The sequence below is a fragment of the Oncorhynchus mykiss genome, chromosome 2, assembly GCF_013265735.2.
Source record: "Oncorhynchus mykiss isolate Arlee chromosome 2, USDA_OmykA_1.1, whole genome shotgun sequence".
In the NCBI taxonomy this organism is placed as follows: Eukaryota; Metazoa; Chordata; class Actinopteri; order Salmoniformes; family Salmonidae; genus Oncorhynchus; species Oncorhynchus mykiss.
Window position 1 is genome coordinate 42,204,429 of NC_048566.1, and position 20,819 is coordinate 42,225,247.

A 20,819-nucleotide genomic window follows, 5' to 3' on the forward strand; every position below is an offset into this window, starting at 1 on the left:
TAATGGTGTCTTTTCTTTACTTCCCACTAACCCTCATTATGGAAGCTCCTCTAGACTCACAATGATATGTATTTTACAGTGTTTGTTGTTTTAACAAACTCTCAACTCCCCCTACTCTCTTCCAATCCTTCCAATCCTTTTCCTTTTCTGGTTATATCCCTTAAACCCCCTAACCCCCATCCTCCTTCCTCCCCCCTCCTGAAGACCCCTTCGCTCCATCGGAGGGGAGTGCGAACTTGGCTCCAGAGATGGACCTCTTTGCTATGAAGTTCGATAACACGCTGGCTGCCCCAGAAGCAGCCAGCCCCACCTCTAGCGCAGTGCCGATCATCGTCGCCCCCATCGAGCCCCCTGCTGCCGCCCCCGCTCCCTCCACTACCACCACTGAGTCTGCAGCCGCCCCCGCCCCTGCCGTCCCCACTCTAGACCTCTTTGGTGGTAAAGTGCACATTCTACTTTGCACACTGCATTGCTCTGCACTATGACAATGATGATGATGGTGATGATAATGACGATGACACAGTAACTTCCCTACATTTTTGGAATTATGGCTATGTTTTTTTGGTCTGTTATTATTTGTTTGATTCGTTTGATTTAAGTCACAGGCATTGAGTGAATCACACATTTTGACCACCCCTGCAAATGAGAAAAGAAATGGATATGATGATGGGCACATTATAAGGATCTATCAAATGATGGTTGTTCTCTGCATCATTCCTGTGCAGACTAGGAGTAAATACACAGATCTCAAAACTGGATGCCTTCTAATGGTATACTACAACTATTGAAACTAACTGCACCACTTTACGATGTAAGATGTCATGAGCATGTATGACTATGAGCCCCTCATAATGTCTTCATTTCATAATGAGCAGTCAGCTTGACATAGGGCTTATTATTACACATTATAAAGCCTCAGACATGCTTATAACAGGTTTTGAAGCATTATACTTGCAGGCTTTTACAAAACAAACCTTTTCAGTTGTCAGTAAATCTTTGTTGTATTGGCTTCCAGAGGCATTGATTAAGTAACCTGTCAGCACCAGATATTGGCCTGTCAACTGGTTGCATTCATAGGGGTGTTTCAACATGTTGTGATTTCAACCCAACCTCTATCATGAACTATTATAGTCAGTCAAAGCTAGAGGGGAGTGAGCAGAGTTGTGATGAGGAGGGAGAAAATGATTTGAAAAGGAGTGAAACGCGGAGGTATTACCTGATCGTGTTAAATAAAAAAAACACACTTTCATTTTCCGCTGAAAAAGTGTTTGATAATGTGTGCCTTACTGAACTCGACCTAGTTGTTATGGTCACTCTAACTGCAGTGTGCCTGCATGACAACCTTTGCTTTCTTCACCTCCAACTTCTGACCAAGGTTGTAGATATCAACACCCTTCATTTGAGCCAATCTTCATTTTTTATCTTTCACCTGATTTTATTTCATATTTTCCTTTGTTTACAATAAATAGTTTGCAATTATTTTTTAAATAAAGAGTAATCAGTAACACTTTGTAACAACTTACAAAGTGTTACGCTACTTTAATGTCATTTAATTTTTTTTTTTTGTTGTTGCTTTTCTCCCTTTCCCTCTTAACTCATGCTGTATAGATTGTAAACTGAATATAACTGTGTGTCCTTGTTTATAGATTCTATGTTTGATTCTATTCCTGAGAAAAGCCCTACCGCAGAAAAAGATGATGCTGCTGTTACTCCTAGCGTAGACCTATTTGGGGCAGGTACAGGATGTGGATTGCTTTCTTTTTTTGGAACCTCTTCTTCCTCTCTTCTGTCCTTCCTCCTCAGCCATCTGTTTTACCACACGTCTTGGTTTGTCCCCATAGTGGTATGCGACTTGTGCATGCACCCAATCCAGGGTTGGGTCAATTTGAATTTGTACTCAGTCAATTCAGGAAGTGATTTGAATTTAACATTCAAAATTGGTCAATTGTTTGAAACAAGTAGCTTCTTCTTTTCTGTTTATTGAGAAGTAATAAAATGTATTTTCAATTAAATCGTAATTTCATTTTACTTCCTGTATTGACTGACTTCGAATTGATCCCAACCCTGGACCCACTGGCTTAATAACAATAACTCCTACCACTGCTTTCACTCTCTCTGTTATGCTAATGCTCCTCTGTGCTCTTCTACTTCACTCTTCCTACTTCCTCTACCTTCTTCCTCGGGTGTTTCCCTGGAAGATCTCCCTACTATCTCTCGCGGGCCCTCTCCTTTGCCTCCCGAGGCCAATGCTGATGAAGACCTCTTGTCTGGTGTGACTGGTGAGTTACATTATCTGCTCACTCTTAGCTGACCTCAATTCATGATCACCTATGGGTCTACTTCCTGTATCTCCAACTCTGCCTGCATGACTACAGCATACAGTGGTACAAGTTATTTTCTGAAGTACAAGCACTTCCCTGTCAGCCTGTCAATCAATGTATCTCTTCAGGAAGTGACCAGAACTTTGTCTTTTTTGTGATCAGATGAAACAGAATAAATAAAATTGCCAAGTACATTTACATGTACCAGGAATTTGACATGGTAAAATGGTGCTGCCACAATAAACAGAATATACAGACAGAATATATAGACAAAGAATTTACACAAATCCACATACCATTATGTACAGTGTAAACAGCACAAACCAAACAAGTATGCGTAGTAAGGATGCATAAACATATTTACTGTAGATGATACAGTTGAAGTTGGACGTTTACATACATTTTATCCAAAAACATTTAATCTCAGTTTTTAACTATTCCTGACATTTAATCCTAGTAAAAATCGCCTGTCTTAGTTCAGTTAGGATCACCACTTTATTTAAAAAATGTGAAATGTCAGAATAATAGTAGAGAGAATGATTTATTTCAGCTTTTCTTTCTTTCATCACATTCCCAGTGGGTCAGAAGTTTACATACACTCAATTAGAATTTGGTAGCATTGCCTTTAAATTGTTTAACTCGGGTCAAACGTTTCAGGTAGCCTTCCACAAGCTTCCCACAATAAGTTGGGTGAATTTTGGCCCATTCCTCCAGACAGAGCTGGTGTAACTGAGTCAGGTTTGTATGCCTCCTTGCTCGCACAAGCTTTTTCAGTTCTGCCCACACATTTTCTATAAGACGAGGTCAGGTCTTTGTGATGGCCACTCCAATACCTTGACTTTGTTGTCCTTAAGCCATTTTGCCACAACTTTGGAAGTTTGCTTGGGGTCATTGTCCATTTGGAAGACCCATTTGCGACCAAGATTTAACTTCCTGACTGATGTCTTGAGATGTTCCTTCAATATATCCAGATCATTTTCCTACCTCATGATGCCATATATTTTGTGAAGTGCACCATTCCCTCCTGCAGCAAAGCACCCCCACAACATGATGCTGCCACCCCTGTGCTTCACGGTTAGGATGGTGTTCTTCAGCTTGCAATCCTCCCCCTTTTTCCTCCAAACTTAATGATGGTCAGTATGGCCAAACAGTTCTAATGTTGTTTCATCAGACCAGAGGACATTTCTTCAAAAAGTACAATCTTTGTCCCCATGTGCAGTTGCAAACCGTAGTCTGGCTTTTTTATGGCGGTTTTGGAGCTGTGGCTTCTTCTTTGCTGAGCAGCCTTTCAGGTTATGTCGATATAGGACTCGTTTTGCTATGGATATCGATACTTTTGTACCTGTTTCCTCCAGCATCTTCACAAGGTCCTTTGCTGTTGTTCTGGGATTGATTTGCACTTTTCACACCAAAGTACGTTCATCTCTAGGAGACAGAACGCGTCTCCTTCCTGAGCGGTATGACGGCTGCGTGGTCCCATGGTGTTTATACTTGCCTACTATTGTTTGTACAGATGAACGTGGTACCTTCAGGCGTTTGAAAATTGCTCCCAAGGATGAACCAGACTTGTGGACGTCTACAATTATTTTTCTGGGGTCTTGGCTGATTTCTTTTGATTTTCCCATGATGTCAAGCAAAGAGTTACTGAGTTTGAAGGTAGGCCTTGAAATACATCCACAGGTCCACCTCCAATTGATTCAAATGATGTCAATTAGCCTATCAGAAGCTTCTAAAGCCAGGACATCATTTTTTGGAATTTCCAATCTGTTTAAAGGCACAGTCAACTTAGTGTATGTAAACTTCTGGCCCACTGGAATTGTGATACAGTGAATTATAAGTGAAATAATCTGTCTGTAAACAATTGTTGGAAAAATTACTTGTGTCAAGCACAAAGTAGATGTCCTAACTGACTTGCCAAAACTATAGTTTGTTAATAAGACATTTGTGGAGCGGTTGAAAAACAAGTTTTAATGACTCCAACCTAAGTGTATGTAAACTTCCAACTTCAACTGTATATATAGTACCACTCGAAAGTATGGACACACCTACTCATTCAAGTTTTAATTTGAATTTTTACTATTTTCAACATTGTAGAATAATAGTGAAGACATTCAACTATTAAATAACACATATGGAATCATGTAGTAACCAAAAAAGTGTTATATATATTTATATATATATATTATATTTAAGATTCTTCAAAGTAGCCAGCCTTTGCCTTGATGACAGCTTTGCACACTCTTGGCAAAGCATGCCATTCCATGAGCACAGCATTTATTTTTCAACTCAAATCAATGAGCCCATTCAGTCCTCCGTGACAACAAAATCTATAATCAAAAGTCCATATTATTTCAATAATAGCTCAAATAAGCAAAGCGAAACGACAGTCCATCATGATTCCATATGTGTTACTTCCTAGTTTTGATGTCTTCACTATTATTCTACAATGTAGAAAATAGTAAAAATAAAGAAAAACCCTTGAATGAGTAGGTGTGTCCATACTTTTGACTGCTACTCTATATAATGCAGTTTTTTCAAATTGTGGTGCAATACTCTCCTCTCTCATTCTGTAGATGCATTCTCTGCTATGGCTCCAGCACCAGCAGTGGCTCCAACTCCAGCTCAAGCCCCGGCACCAGCTCCAGCTCCTGCACCAGCTCCAGCTCCTGCCCCTGCAACGGTCTCTCCTCCCAAACCTGAGCCCTCTGCACCTGCACCTGTCATTGATCTGCTGGGTGCGTACTGTACCACGAAATCCACCACTTCCTGTACACCTTCATGGGTTGATTTGACTCATGCTGAGTAACCTCTGACCTTTTCCATACTCTGTTCATCTATTCCTCTTGTGTACTTTGTTTACAGTGATTTTTTTTATTGCCATTTCTCCATTGTTAAATATAGCTATTGGGTGTGAAGGATATTTGTATGTGGAGAGCTGTTCACGTGTAAGTATCTTCGTAGCCAGGGTAATAGACCCCTGATAAGTCTTGATCTAGGAGAGAGGTAGTGTCATTTGTTTGGTGTAGCAGTATATCCCAGAAGTTTTCTTCTGCAACTGCTTTTGAAGTATGTAGCCAATGGTTCAGTGGTATCATTGCTTGTTAGTTAGCTGTGAATGCGTTAGTAGCAGCCATCGTGTAGAGACGTCACCCGCCCTGAAACCTACAAATACTGTCGCCCGCACCAAGAAACACCTTTGGATTTTCTGGGTCAGTGGTATTATGGCTTCTTGAGTTGCGATGTTTTGATGTGCAGAGTGTTTTGAGTTCATACACAGGTTGGGACGGAAATTCTACCCTCTTGCAATTGCATGGTACTTAGAGGTGTGTGTGCTTGCGCGCCTTACTGCAGGGTTGGGGAGTAACGGATTACACGTAATCCGTTAAATGTAAGGGATTACAAAAAATGGTAACTGTAATCCGTTACATTACCAGCTAAAATATTGTAATCAGATTACCAATACTTTTGAAAAACGTAATGATTACTTCGAGGATGACTTTTAAATTCAGAAAGGATGTTTGCGGAAAAAAATATATTTGACACTTCTCTGTTTTCTCAATGACATTCAAATCAGCATTGAAAAAAAGGCTCAAATGTAAATTTGTTCCACCTGAGTCTGACCACAAGTCAGAGAACCCTGTGATGACAGAAAATGTGTTTGATGGATCGCGGGAAAAGAGCAGGAATAGGTTTTTGTAGGCTACAGTCCAAGCTGTCTTCCAGTGGTACGACTGCTGTCGGCATCCAAAGATTATCCAATTTGAATCAACGCTTGGAGGTAAGGGTGACAGTAGTGGTGTAGTCTACGGGGATACGGATTTCACTTATTATTGATGTCTACATAACGTTGTGAATCACACTGCTGCTCTCTCATTTAGCTATTTGCGCGTTACGGATTGTGGTTGTTGTGGATGGCTGTTCCTAAATCTAAATGTGTATTTGAACCCAATAACGGTAGAATTCAAGAAGTTTAAATTGCCTATCAACCATTGTGTTTGAAACCAGTGGACATTCAGTGAAAAATGCGATCTTCATTGAATCTTCATTGAATAAAAGTGGGGCTTTTATAGCTCAATCTAATTCAGGCTGATTTTTAAAAAAAATCCATAGACCTAATGGACACATGCTCAAACTCACACACTTTTGAATAGACTTAAAGGGGCGATCTGTAGTTTCTACATCTATTTTTTGATTTATAAATTATATAAACAGTACCAGTCAAGAGTTTGGACACACCTACTCATTCAAGGGTTTTTCTTTATTTGTACTATTCTCTACACTGTAGAATAATAATGAAGACATCAAAACTATGAAATAACACATAAGGAATCATGTAGTAACCAAAAAGAAGGAGTCACCCTTTGCCTTGATGACAGTTTTTTACATTCTTGGCAAAGCATGCTATTCCATGAGGGCAGCATTTATATTTAACTCGAATCAATGAACCCAATCAGTCCTCCATGACAACCAAATCATAAAGAAGAGAATAGGGCTGGCTAATAAGTCCTTAGTTTTGAGGTTATGCTCTGATAAAACAATTAATCTATACTTCCATATTTCTAAGTCCTATTCTTGAAGATCAAGGGGTATAACATTTAGTGGAATGACTGGAATTCTGATAGACTTTGGTTTTTAATGTAAAGATATAATTTAATTGTATTATTATATGTAGTAGAACGCAATGGGTAAGAAGAAGCCCACATAACCAAACCATAAAGTAAAACGTAACATCCATATATGGCCAGCTATGTAATGCCTCTTAAGGGGAAAGTAATCTAAAAGTAACGGAATGTAATCAGATTACATACTGAGTTTGGGTAATCCAAAAATTGCGTTACTCATTACAATTTTGGACAGGTAACTAGAAACAGATTACATTTAGAAAGTAACCTACCCAACCCTGGTTTACTGTACAGTGAGACTTGTCTCACTGCCTGTTTGTATCCTCCCCCCTTCCTGGCTCATGGCTAACTAACTGTTCTTTACCCTCATGCTGCGTTCCCGATGGCTGGCTGGCTGTCACTCTATAGACACATTCAGTTGTCCTGCTCTGTTGGACGCTACGCCCGCTGCCCCCGGGGGACCAGGAGAGGATCTGTTGGGTGGTATGCACACACACACACTTTAGCTTTAACCCAGTTGTAACACACCATAATCAATGTCCCGGTGAGCAGCTAATTAGTCAAATAAAGTGAGCTGGATTAGGGTTGTAGTAAAAGCTTGCAGGACTGTGGTTCTCCAGGAGAAGGGTTGGGCTGCTCTAAGATGTCCATCTGCCGTTTGTGATTCATACTGCATGTACAGTATGTTAATATTGAATACCATGACACAATGTAACTTAAATCAATGGAATTGTAATCAATGGAAACGAAAATCATTATCACCGTATATAATACTCATTCAAATGGTTCCCCACTTCCAGGACTGATGTCTCCTAGCCTGGCTCCCACGGCAGCCCCTGCTCCTTTGGCCCCCGCTTTGGCCCCGGCCCTCGCCCCTACGCTGGCTCCTGTCTCAGCCCAGAATGACTTGCTGGAGTGTGGCTTCGACACCCTCGGCTCCCTACCCCCACTAATGCCCGCCACACCAGCAGCTGCAGACACAGTGCCGGCCTCAGCAGCACCCTCTGGTGGCTTTGATGCATCAGGTAGGGGACACAGTCTGCTCCATGAATATATCCTGAGGGAAGTGTGTGTGTTCTGCATGCATGACTGATGCTGCCACGCTCCACCGCCGCTGTCCTTATTATGTAACGCTGAGGGCTCAACGGTCACCACTGCTGACGGATTAATTCCTTAACAGTGCCTCTCTCTCTCACTCTCACTCTCACTCTCTCTTGTCTCACATGCGCACATGCCAATGCTTACTACTGTGCTCCCCATCCTATTTCAACTCCTTCTTTCCCTATATGTTGGTCTCCCTCTACCTCCCTCCGTCCTCGCGTTCTCTGTGTTCTCTCTCCCTGTCACATACTGCCTTTCCACATTTCTCTCCTCACATCCTTTCTTTGTCCACCGCTTCAATCCCCTCCTCTTGCCCACTCTGCCCTTGTCTCTTTCTGCCCCCCCCCCTCTCTCTCTCTGTCACTGCTGGGTCATTGCTTGCTGCTACTGCGTAATTGGTGAGTTCACAAGACTTTCTCCCGCTAGTACTTTGCAGTATGTGCTGTTTTGAGACGTTCCCCATTTTAAAAAAATATTCCCTTTTTGCATGTTTCAATATGTTTGTCTCACATATGTATTACTCCCATTTGTAACATTTGCCAGATTCTACCCTCAATTCAACATAGTGCTCTTTGAAGCTGCGCTGCTGGCACTGTGGTGGTCTAAAACCACATTGAAACACAGTTATAGACTTGAATGTTCAGATTCTGTGGTAGTGAAGGCCTTACAGTGGGTATATATTGATCTCTCGTGGACAGACTACGTAGACATAAAAGGTACCAAACCGAGATTAGGTGTATATTGTTTCTGCCCTGCTCGGTACATGCATTGCACTGCACTGAATGGCTATTGTTGTGGTGATGAATTGTATGGTGATGATTTCACATCTGCTCCTCTTTGTGAAGATTAGGGATTATATAGGTTTTCATCCATGCTGCATGTCACTAACATCTTACTCAACCTTATTTCTACCCTTTCCCTCTAAGTGTTTGGCGGATTAGGGGACATACTGATGCCAGCCATAACACCCCAGTCCACTGGGGGTAGTGTGGGCAGCACTGGCAGTGGTGGGGTCAGTACCAAGTTTACACCCGCGGTCGGGGTTGCCATGACAGGCGCCACAGCTATTAAACGGCCATCCATCGGGGGCGACTTGGACTCCTCCCTGGCAAACCTGGTTGGAGGCATGTATTGATCACACCTGGACAGTCTTGACGGTTCTGATTACTGTTTTTTTGTCCGTTTAATAATGAGTTTTGAAATAACGTTTTCTTCTCTTGCAGATCTGGGGATTCAGAAAAAGTACGTATGGAGTTTCTTTGTGTTCGTGCTTGTGTGTGCGTGTGCGTGTTCTCCTTTTCTTTGTGTGCTTCCTAAATAACAATCAAAGTCATGCGGTATCTGGTGTGTATTCCCAAACCTTCCAGCTAGCTGATGACAACTTTGGTGTCATGTGTGTCTCATATAGGGACCATCAGTGGAATGAGAAGAAGCTGACAGGAGGATCTAACTGGACCCCCCAGGTAGCCCCTCCCAGCTGGGGCGCTCCTGGACCTATGATGGTAAAAGCCTCCAGAAGCCTCCCAATATTAGCAAAGAACCGCTATTGGGACATTTGTTATTGAAATCAAATCAACGTTTATTGGTCGTGTGCACAGGATACAGGTTGTAAATTGTACAGTGAAATGCTTACTTGCAAGCTCTCCTCAACAGTACAATACACATTTATACAAAAAAAAGTTATAAAAATAGTAATGTTTGGAAATATACACAATAAGAATATACAGTGTAGACTATAAAATGTGCTAGAGTGAGTAGTGATATGGTTGAGCAGCTTAGATAAATAGTAGCGGCAATGGTACATGGGTTTGTGCGAGTGTGCGTGTGTGTGCGTGCGTATGAGGTGTATGTGTGCGTGCGTACGTACGTGCGAGGTGTTTGTGTAAGGGTGGGTGAGTGAGTGAAAGTCTCTTAGGTGCAGCTGTGAAGAGAGTCAGTCTCCAGTGATGGACTGGGCAGTCTTCACCACACTCTGTAGAGCCTGGAGAGTGTAGCATTTTTGTATATTGGAAAAGGATTGTAAATTGGAAAAGGATTGTTCAGGAATGGAAATTATGTTCTATGTCATAGAGCTGTGAACTGTTTATGTCTTGACTTCGTGTTTCTAGGGTGGCCCCGCCCCTGGAGCCCCTGGTGCCCCTGGAGCCATCCCTCCGCCCATGGGAGCACATCCTGGCTTTAGCATGGTGAGATACTGGACTGGATGCCCAGAAACCAACATGGACAGCTAAACGTATAAATGAGCTCAGTGTTCTTATTCAAGACAGGACGTCGTTATTGGTCAATTCCATTAACCCCTTCCATCTCTGTCCAGGCCTCAGCAGCTGGATCTGGAGTTCCCATGATGCCTCCCATGATGATGGGACAGCCAATGATGGGTCAACCCATGAGACCACCCCTGCCAGGAGCTGCAGCACCAGGGGCACTGGTAACACACATGCATGCACACACACACGCACGCACACAGATACACACTCACATTCATTCTCAGATACATTTTTTCCACACCCTCAAACACATACAGTACACAGTAGAGTGCACATAAGTATACAGAATCACCTGTTACTCCTTCAGTAGTAAACATATTTAAGGGGGAAATATACTCATATGTTCTTCATTAGTCCACTTTTGATACAGTCCCATAAAATGATGCATGTCAACATTCATGTTTTCATGTGGTCTCCTGATGGCCAAAATCAAAGTGTGAAACATCATCATAAGACTTTTCTACAAAGTAAACACAGGCTTGCTATTAGGAAAGCTATGAGACTTATATGAGCAAAATAAATATATTTTTAAAGGCAATGTTTTTGAAGTGGTACTCAATTCGTTTTTCTGTTTTCCAGCTGTCTTCAGGACCTGCTGCCACCCAGAGCAAAAAGCCCAAGGACCCACTGGCAGACCTCAACCTCAAGGACTTAATGTAAATCCCCCAGCCCAGGTGTGTGTTCAGCACTTTCCTCTGTCATCTTGGTGTAATGCTTGTCTTGCCTGGTCTCAGATCTATGTGTGTGGTTTTGACAACTTATGATCCTTGTCATGCCAATGACTATAGGAGTTGGTTATAAAGCACAAAGAGATCTGGGACCAGGCTAATGCTAGCCATGTGTCAGTGGTCAAACTTAGGGTATGTTTTTCTCCTTATTGTCTTCCAGCTCTTGTTTTTCTGGAGCTGGGCCCTCTGGCCGCCTGTCTTATTTCGGCGTTCTCTACAACCTGGGACACCAGAGACCCTCCTCAGCTACTCACCCATAGGAGACCCCCTTCCTCCACCCCATCCCAGCCCCCTGTGTAATGTTGTAGCACAAACTGTGAAAGTGACACCTTAAGTGAGGAAAAAACAAGTGTGTGCTTAACTAGATGTAACCTTTTGTCTAAACAAAACCACACAAAACATATTTAAAAAAAAATGTCTATCAAAGCAAGCCAGAAACCCGAGCGGAAGCTGAAGGCGTATGTGCTGTATGTATTTAGATCATTTTTTCCAGTAGTGTTGGCGTGTTGAGTTGAATGATGGATGCGTGTTTGTTTGATGCCCTCAACTCCACCTTCGGCCCTGCACTGGCCTTCTGATCACTCAAGAGAGGAGGGGGTTCCACCCTGCCTCACCCTGATTGGATAAGAAGGGTAAGCAAAGCAGCCCTGTCATTTTTGGATGAAACGTGCAATGTGTCGTTTGCAGAAGTTCTTCTTTGTTGTTGTATATACATTACGCATCTTTAAGGATTCTGTCTACTCTGTATGTCTGTGGAAGAGCATATTGATGTGAATCTGATATCAAATTGTAAGAAGTCATGTGACCATTATCTTATTTCCCGTCATCTTTTGAACGTATTTAGAAACAAATATGATATGAGTATATGATTAATATGAATAAGCAACATGTACGGGCTCCTGAATCCTAAATGACCATCCAATGATTTTTTAAAATTATATTTATTAGTTTTTTTGTCAGCGCTTATTTTTCTATTTATTTATTTTTTAGATTTTGCGCATCGTGTCCAGCTTTATTTGTATTTTCTCTCTCTGTTGACATTGTTTGCGAATCTGCTATAAAACATTGTCGGATATTTTTTACCAACAGATCGTATCTTATCGCTTATTTACAGAGAAAATGTGTTTTCCTAATCCTATTCAAGATAAAGGTCAAAGAGTGTATATCAGGAGCCAGATGTTGCCAGTACCTCATATCTCAATACAGAGGACAACAGTCTTTTGTTAAACCACTAAAACAAGTTGTGTACAGTTAGTCTACTTCCTGGTATCAGCGGCACTCTCCCTATGGACCTATCACTGTCCTCCTCATCAGTGGTCTGTTGTTTGATTTTCATAATTGCTCATACTTTATTATTATCATTATTACTATAACTAGACCACGGTTAGGTACTGGATATGTAGTGTTATTTTTGTATTTGAGAAGAAACATACATCCTTGTCTCCCTATTCCCCCACCCCAGAATTTGTTACATATTTCTGTTCCGTTTCCTCCCCCATTGTTAATGAATCAGTAATATTGTACATGGTAGCATGGGCGGAGAGGAGAGCCTGTGTATACCCAGTCAAAAGAGGACACTGTTGAACAGTGTGGCTTCCATGTATATCTAGGCAGCTGTTTAGAACCAGTGAAACCAGTCCTGTGCTGTACAGCCCCAGATATAACAGATCATTTGTTGTGTCATTGCAAGACTGTTTCGACAATTGTTGTGGGAAAAAATATGGATTGAAAAATGGGAAAACATGCTTTTTTTCATTATTGAGTTACATTTTTTTTTAAATATCTTATTATTATTATTTACTATGCCCCTCCCCAGTGCATGTAAGCCCTTTGAGATGCAATAAACTCAATGATGGAAAGAATCGCCCATTAATGATCGCCAATCCTTTTCTCATGTTGATAGACCAGATCATGGACACATTGCATTTTTAATCTGGTGCACTAATTGTCATGACATTGTAAGGCCTTTCTTGGGTTGTGTTCGTTAGGGCGCACAACTGAAAACATTTTAAAATGTAAATGACTGTTTCTTATTGGACAGGTCCAAGTAGTCCCTCCATGTTTCAGTCTGTTTTCTTCCATTTGTTGCCTAATGATCATGACCCTGGCTACAGGCATAGATGTGTCATAGATACATACATACATCACTTCTCCTCACGGGAAAATGAAAACACACATACAAGTTGTAATCTTGGTTTAATTGTTGTTTTTTCAATCATGGTGAAATGTTATTCATTTAATGTATTTTGTCATCAATGGCAAACTCGTATAAATTGTGGCACATAATAAACCAGATTCATCAACATGACCCCTTTAGAATGATGATTGTTTTCATCAAATAACGTTATGGCATTTGTTATGGCATCACCACTACCCTTCAAATGACATGAATCTAATGGGAAACTGAATATTGAAATAACGTTTTTAATCTGAAGGCGCTGTTACATCAAACCCACTGTGTAGCCTCATATTAAATACATAGTTACAGTACTAGGCTATCAAAAATATATTCCGATAGGTCTCCCCAAAGTGTACAATTTCATATGAATTAAATTAGCACCAAGTCTCTGAATAAGCACCATCATTTTTATGTGCATGGCAATGAAACCACATTTGAATGCACTGCTAGAGTAAAAAAAGAACGAACGGTAAGGACTGAAAACAATCATGTTTTATCCAGGATCCCTCTGGAACCTTTCACTATTTAGTCATAGAAACATACTCTTATAAGAAAAGGTAGTTTTACAAAAAGGGACATTACAGAAAACTCAAAGAGCTAGATATACACTCTTTTAAACACCAGTATGTTGATTTAGAAAATATTTAGGAAAAAAGACAGTTATAACCTCTTTAATAAACTCAAATGTTAATTTCTCCGAAAAAAATGTAGCTTTTTTCTGGGTCGTTCACCAAAGCCAATGCAAACTTGTTCCTTTTGCTAGAAAAGGGAACACATTTGAAAATGTTAACGTCTCCGCGTTCATTAACCTGCCTGGAATATATGAAATAACAAGCATCGCTCCCCTGAAACAGCTGAATATACAACATTTTATCAAAATTGGTCAAACCTAAAACTCTGTCAAAATATTCCCATTAGCATAAACACAGACCTAGTAGGACCTGTCAATATATAATCATGATATTCATACATTTCTAGAAATTTTGCTTTTTAATAATTAAATAAATTAGACAAGGCAGAACAGCCATAGTTCTCTTTGATCTGTTGACGAGTTCCTGTAATCAACAACAGTGAGTCTGTATGGCCGCTTGTGTGTGATGAATGCTGTGATGAGGCAATCTGTGCCAGTTGCCAGTGGGAAGCACAGGAGGTAATATAGAAGAAGACAGAGGAGAGGCAGTCGGGTAGGTCCCTGGTTCGTTGGTGATGGAGGGAGGAGGGTGGAGGGGTGTTGTGGCATGTTGTGTGTCCCTCAGGCGTCCCGGCACTCGCTGGAGTCCCCATGGACCCAGTAACAGATCTGGGCATACTTGAGGGGCGTAATCCTCACCGCCACATTGTAATCCTGCTGTGCCCCATTGCCGTTGACATCCACCCACTGATGGCCAGAGAACACCCCGATGATCTTCCTCTTCCATTTCTTCTTGCCGGGCTCTTTGAGGCGGATGTAGACCCCGGAGCCGCTGGAGCCGGGCTTGGCATCACAGTACTGATACAGCAGGTCTTTGGACTCCTCCGACACCGAGCAGAAGCGGTACACCAAGTTGCCGGGCCGGTCGTCGTCAAAGCCTGAGAAGTGGATTCTGCCAGCGGGCAGATTCTTGACCGAAGGGATGACGCCCAGGTCCATGTGCTTGACCTTCTGGGCCTTCTTCAGCTCCAGCACGGCATAGTCGTAGTCAGCCGCCACACCGTCCGATGCCCCGCCTTTGAACCAGCCTTTAGGGACCTGGGTCTGCTTCACTCTGGTCCACCGGAAGGATGGCTTCTCGACCTCTGCGCTGCGACGACTGCGGCTCTTTCTGTCTTTCCCTTTCCTTCCTTTCCTCTCATTCCCTCCATCTTTCTCTTCTTTCTCTTCTTCTTCCTTGTCTTCTTCTTTCCTCCTCTTGCCTTTACCCCGTCCTCTCTTCCCCTTCCCTCCTTTCCCACGCCGGGATTTCTCCTTGAGGACGCCCACACGTAGCTTCTGTGCTCCGCTCACGTAGTCCTGTCTGTCGTGGATGCAGTGGGCGGACGTTAGGACATGTTTGGGGGATAACAGGACACCAGAGCAGCCCGTGGAGATCTTGACGGAGGTGGAGAAGGGGTACTTAGTGGAGAACTGCTTGTCAGCGATACTGAAGCGGGTGTCTGTGCCATAGACCTCCCGTCTGCGGCGTGACTTGGAGGAAGAGGAGGAGTTCCCAGCAGGCCAAGCGTTGACCTCGTTGAGGCCCTGCACAGACACAGAGGTCAGGGTGCGCGTTCCGTTCTCGTACACCGTCTCATAGGACAGGAACTCCTCCAGGTCAGCCAGAGAGGGGTCGGGGAGGCGACGCTGGCACTCAATCCCACAGGTTCCATTCAGCTTTCCCTGAGGTTTGGCTGTGAAGCCGGGGCTGCTAAGGGCCACCGTCCTCCTGTTCCTTACCAGTGGCACCTTCCACTGCGGCCAGGTATACTCATCATCTCCTCCTGTGGCCTCATGGGCTTCCACAGCCACCACCACGGCCAGCAACGTCACTGAGAGCAGGAGACACAGGGGTACGGGGACCATTGCACAGATGGGCCTGGCTCTGGAGGGGAGAGGAGAGAAAGACACATTATAAGCGATGGTAGAGAATGCTGTGGTGCAAATACAGTGCGCTGTCAATGCTTTGTCAACATGCATGAAGGGCTTTTTAAATGGCTTCATATGTCTCTATTGAATAGAATAGACGGAAAGAGACCAACATTTGCTTGCTACTCTACTCCCACAACATACAAACACAAGCAGTATAGGCAACCAAATCTGTGGGTTAGTGAAAACGTTCTACTAAAACACATTTTCATGTGGTTGTTACAGAAACCCCTGTTGGCAATTTACAGTTTGAAGCATCCATCTGTTGTTGGTCAAACTTTTCAGCTGGGATGGGATGGAATTTCATTTGGAGGGTATTTTTTATAAGTCTAACTCTGAATAGAAACATAATCAGACAAAGATAAATGACTTCAAATCCCCCCCTTCCCCAAAATACATCCAGCACCAGCGTGCCACATCCACAGGAGGGCAATGTAACCCAGAAAATGAAAGTCTCACAGTTGCCAAATTCAGAGCACTGAGAAAAAAAGCTGTCAAAAAAGTGGGCTGTGTCTGTGGCTAACAAAAGACACAAGAGCACTCCTTGTTTACTAGCACAGTTTTTTTTTTCACGGACACAACCATCTTTAAAATGCTCATATCAACAAAAAGAAGGGTTAGCAGCATCTTAATATGGAAACGATTAAAATATAACCAACAGAATAACCAACGGTCTCTCAAGAAATCATAGCATTTCATTGAGTTAACATAGAAGCTGTGTGTTTGAGAGGAGATTTGAGAGCCTGAGGCTGAGTGGAGGCTGTGGCCAGTGAGGAAGAGAGGAGGAGGAGAGGACCATCCCGGGGGCTCTGACTGTACTGAGAGGGTGGCTTGGAGCTTAGCCACATGGTTAGCTTTTAGCTGTCAGTAATGACCATATCTGGTTTTTCTCTGAGTCTATGCTGCTCTCTGCTTCATTCCACCCACAGTTTGAAGACGTAGGCCAACATGACATCACACAAGATGAGAGTTAGACTGTGGCCAAACTGGGCTGATAGCTGTGGAGGAAATTTTAATTCAGGGAATTTTATTCATTCAACAGACCATCACTTCACAACTGAGCAGAGAAATAGCCCTTTGTCAGCAGTTGCGTAGACGTAGCTCAACCGCAATTCTATACAAAGAATAGAACAGGGGAAGTCATTTGAGCTACCGTGCATTTCATAAAGGGGCCTAAGCAGTAGTGCTGTAGTGAAGTAGTGCAGTAGTACAAATCCAACAACCATTTCAAACAATGTTGGGGTGGGATAGAGGTGAAGTGAGAAAAAAACTAACTGATTGGAGTAAAAAAATGAAGTTTACCTTTATTTAACTAGGTAAGTCAGTTAAGAACAAATTCTTATTTTCAATGATGTCCTAGGAACAATAAGTTAACTTTATTGTTCAGGGGCAGAACAACAGATTTGTACCTTGTCAGCTTGGGGATTTGAACTTGCAACCTTTCGGTTATCTAGTCCAACACTCTAACCACTAGGCTACTCTGCCGCCCCACCCCACATTCATCCAGCATGTTTGAAGAGCCTTAATAGCCTTTGGCATACTGGCTAACATCTGACCTTCCAACTGGAGGCCGAGCCTGTGAGGAAGGGGCGAGCGTTGGTGGCCAGGTGTCTTCCTTGCATTCCCATTCAATCAGATGCTAGGCAGTGTGAAAGTGAAAAGCCGCCAGGTGTTGCACGGTGGACGGATGAAGAAATAATCCCATCAAAGGATGTGCTGTTGCATCACCAACCATAGGTTACAGGGGACCAGGCCAGTTTGGCATTATCCAACCACACCTCTCACAGGGGAGTTATCCTTCTTCCACCTCATGTAGCAAACCATATGCCCTGCCTGTTTCAGACAAGTGGTATGACTACTGTAAGGGCAAAGGTCACACATGACCTATCCCAGAATAGCATGTATAATGCCATGTTATGTCATCTTAATGCAGTTATGTCAATGGTAGGTCTTGACACCTGAGTATTCTGATTTATTGGCCTCAGTTTTTGTCTACAAATCAAATCGGTCAACTGTGGATGGGATAGCCATGTACACAACACCATACATCTTCAAACCAACCTTATCCCGTAATAAAACAAAGTAGAACGTAAAACATGACATTAGAATGACTCAATGCATTAGAAATGGGATGTCAAGAATTTGACCCGGGTTTCTGGCCAACAAGACACGTTTTCCCAGACCAAGAAATAAGACAAATTCAACAGAAAAGTGAAATTACTGAGGATAGAGTGGAAACTGATACGGTGCCAGTATAATTTTACTGTTAAAGAAGGCCTGCATTTAACTGAGTGATTTTCCATTACAGTATAATCTCTAAAACTCCATCCCATACACCATTTTCCACTCCAGCGCTTGGTCGAAAGAATCCCGCGCACGGCCACCAAAAGATGGTGCTAGAATGCAATCTCTCTCGCGCGCTAATTTCATTTTTTTTGTTCATAATTCGGATTTTTATGGGAAAATATAATCTAAAATCAAAGTGGAAAAATGTCGATACAATAAAAATCATTGCAAGCAAGGGTGTCCTCTGGGTCCTAAAGTAGCACTAACTTCAGTAATTGTAATGCAAATATGTTTTTGCTAATAACTTTAGACTCACACAACCTATACAATGAGATCAACTATTGGTTTTCAATAAAGCCATGAGTTGTCGAATAATATAAAAATCCATAATAACCTCGCAAAATAGGTTTCTAATCTCAAGGTTAAATAAATGATGTGCGTTATAAATAATTGTTTTACGTTACTATATATAAATATTTTATTTTTAAGAACTCTATGGGAAAAATATATATATACGATTGTAGCCTAAAATCGAAACAAGAATAAAATAAAATAAGTGAATTAATTAACCTAACACATGTTCATGTAATAAACAAACTGTCATGTATTCCGTCCATATTGTTGTCTCAATGACTAATTAGATAGTAAAAAAAATACTTTAACGAATGACAAACAGATACAAATCGTCATCCAAAACAATATTAGACTTGCAATGAATAGAATAAAATGAAAATTCCCATCAATATATAATTTTGCAATATCACCATTACCAAACCAGACCACCAGAAATCAAGAAAATAGATCAAAAACCCTATTATGAAAAGAATGAAGTGAGAGACCCATTGTCCAAGAGGTTCCATCAACAAAATAAACAAAAGGCTCTGGATCTCCATACCTGCTTTCATTCGATTGATTGATATGACAATTCCGCAAATCAGTTTTTTATTTCCAGAAAGAAACTGCTATAGCATCTAAGACGTCTTCTTATCAGTGGACGAAAGTCCCCTTCTCCTCATCGCATTTGCACCAAAGAGGCTGAGAGAAAGTCACAGCAGCCAGAGCCCTCCGTGCGGGCTGCGCTTGATGCTGAGAGAGGGAGGAGGGAAGAAAGGTCTGAAAAATATTTTTTCACTTGCGACAAATCTGTTTACATAGGCCTACATGGGAGTGACCAGCCGGTTCAGCTAAAAAGGCTGGAATGATTGAATGAATGAGTATTTGTCAGTCTATGCAACGCAACAGTCCTATGTGGTCGTCAATGGGACGGTGCGCTCATGAGATGCTGTTGCGCCCTATGAAATACGTATTACATTTCAGTGTCATTTTGTACACTTTATTCAATGGAGCTTTCATTCGACCGGGGACTGGAATTAGTTCCAGGGAGCCCAGAATGGCCCTCGCAGACTGTTTTCATTGTCGCCCGTCTGAACTCACACATCTGCTGCACTTGTCTCTGTGCTCGATGAAGTGATAAACACACTGGCAGGGGGTATCTGCCCTGTATGCACCCATGCGGTGACAGAGAGCACTATTCAGGAAAACATGCCTAGAATAGTGAAGCTAACTGTCCAACGGGATGTCGAGCAAATTAATCGGTGCTCATTTCCAGTTTTATAGGGAGGATGTGCTTCACTTGGATCTGCCTGTCCACACATGCATCACGTGTAAAGATAAAGGGAACTACCCACACTAATCAGAGGAGGCTGGTTGGAGGAGCTATGTGAAGATAGGCTCATTGTAAAGACTGGAATGGAATAAATGGAAACATCAAACATATGGAAACCACGTTTGACTCCATTCCATTAATTCCCTTCCAGTCACTACAATGAGCCGTCCTCCTCTAGCTCCTCCCACCAGCCTCCTCTGCCAGAATTGACTGACCATGTACTGTAAAAAAAAAAAAAGCCAACTTAACCAATTGCTTAATCAGCGTTATTCTGTGAGTTGGGTGGACTTCAAGAAGGACAAGAAATTGAGCTAAAGTGTGAACATTTGTTCACACAACAAACTTTGCTCACAGTAATCTGAATGTATAAAAACATTGTTGAGTGGAATTACAAATTAATGTTTGGAAGAGAACACTGTAGGGGAGAGTGGGGTAAGCTGAGCCAAAGTGTTAGTTCAGCCACCCTTTGTTTCCAGGAAACAATACACAAAATGAATCATATGACCAAATATGGAGTCTGTGAAGGAAGAAAACACATGGAATAAGTGGCATGCAAGTTAGCTCCAAAAAAATACAGATTTTCACAAAGTCACAAACCTTTGCCCACGACTGCCTTGTGAAATACAAACTCGACACTATGTTTTAATGTTTAGAAACGTTAATAATCATCGCTTGTGATACAGCTTTCAAAACGTATGTCCCTTATCTTTTCATCAGCGAGAAAGAAGAAAAAAGATACACTTACTGTGGCAGTTTTGCACACATCCACAAGGCTATGGGTGCCTCCATCTGACAAAACTACACTTCCGCTACACTTCCTGAGTTATGCTTACACACAGGTGTTCAGAGCATGTTAGATAGTTAATTAGCACAGGGTTGCCTCTTGTCTTCAGTCGGTTTTCCGGTAACAAGCGATGTAACAGAGATATTGCCGTGTGGTAACACAAACCCTATCAAGTTGTGTATCAATTTAACGTTTTGTTTTTTGAAAATGACTTCACGCTGATATAAAATATAGGGTTCTTATGCGTCCAAAACTGTACTGCA

At 42.1% G+C, this 20,819-nt stretch overlaps 2 protein-coding genes across 6 annotated transcripts in view; one reads left to right on the forward strand and one right to left on the reverse strand.

Moving 5' to 3' along the window:
• LOC110489919 (clathrin coat assembly protein AP180) overlaps positions 1 to 13,347 on the forward strand; it is a 67,446-nt gene extending 54,099 nt beyond the window's left edge. For 2 of the 5 annotated variants that reach the window (XM_021562952.2, XM_021562979.2), the window contains exons 17-29: positions 205 to 438; positions 1,647 to 1,736; positions 2,199 to 2,279; positions 4,895 to 5,056; positions 7,352 to 7,426; positions 7,744 to 7,968; positions 8,971 to 9,168; positions 9,268 to 9,286; positions 9,453 to 9,546; positions 10,153 to 10,230; positions 10,359 to 10,472; positions 10,891 to 10,985; positions 11,200 to 11,386. In XM_021562952.2, the coding sequence (XP_021418627.2) occupies positions 205 to 438; positions 1,647 to 1,736; positions 2,199 to 2,279; positions 4,895 to 5,056; positions 7,352 to 7,426; positions 7,744 to 7,968; positions 8,971 to 9,168; positions 9,268 to 9,286; positions 9,453 to 9,546; positions 10,153 to 10,230; positions 10,359 to 10,472; positions 10,891 to 10,971 (1,451 nt within the window). In that variant the 3' untranslated portion in view covers positions 10,972 to 10,985; positions 11,200 to 11,386. Of the gene's footprint in view, positions 1 to 204; positions 439 to 1,646; positions 1,737 to 2,198; positions 2,280 to 4,894; positions 5,057 to 7,351; positions 7,427 to 7,743; positions 7,969 to 8,970; positions 9,169 to 9,267; positions 9,287 to 9,452; positions 9,547 to 10,152; positions 10,231 to 10,358; positions 10,473 to 10,890; positions 10,986 to 11,199 lie in introns of all 5 variants that reach the window. The other 3 variants (XM_021562946.2, XM_021562938.2, XM_021562971.2) reach the window with 3 other exon arrangements.
• Positions 13,219 to 19,330, reverse strand: LOC110489954 (inactive serine protease 35). Its single transcript, XM_021562991.2, has 2 exons — positions 19,002 to 19,330; positions 13,219 to 15,776 (listed from the first exon to the last, which is right to left on the reverse strand). Exon 2 carries the CDS (start codon positions 15,755 to 15,757, stop codon positions 14,471 to 14,473), a length of 1,287 nt encoding a protein of 428 aa, XP_021418666.1. The 5' UTR covers positions 15,758 to 15,776; positions 19,002 to 19,330; the 3' UTR covers positions 13,219 to 14,470.
• Between the last annotated feature and the right edge of the window lie 1,489 nt (positions 19,331 to 20,819).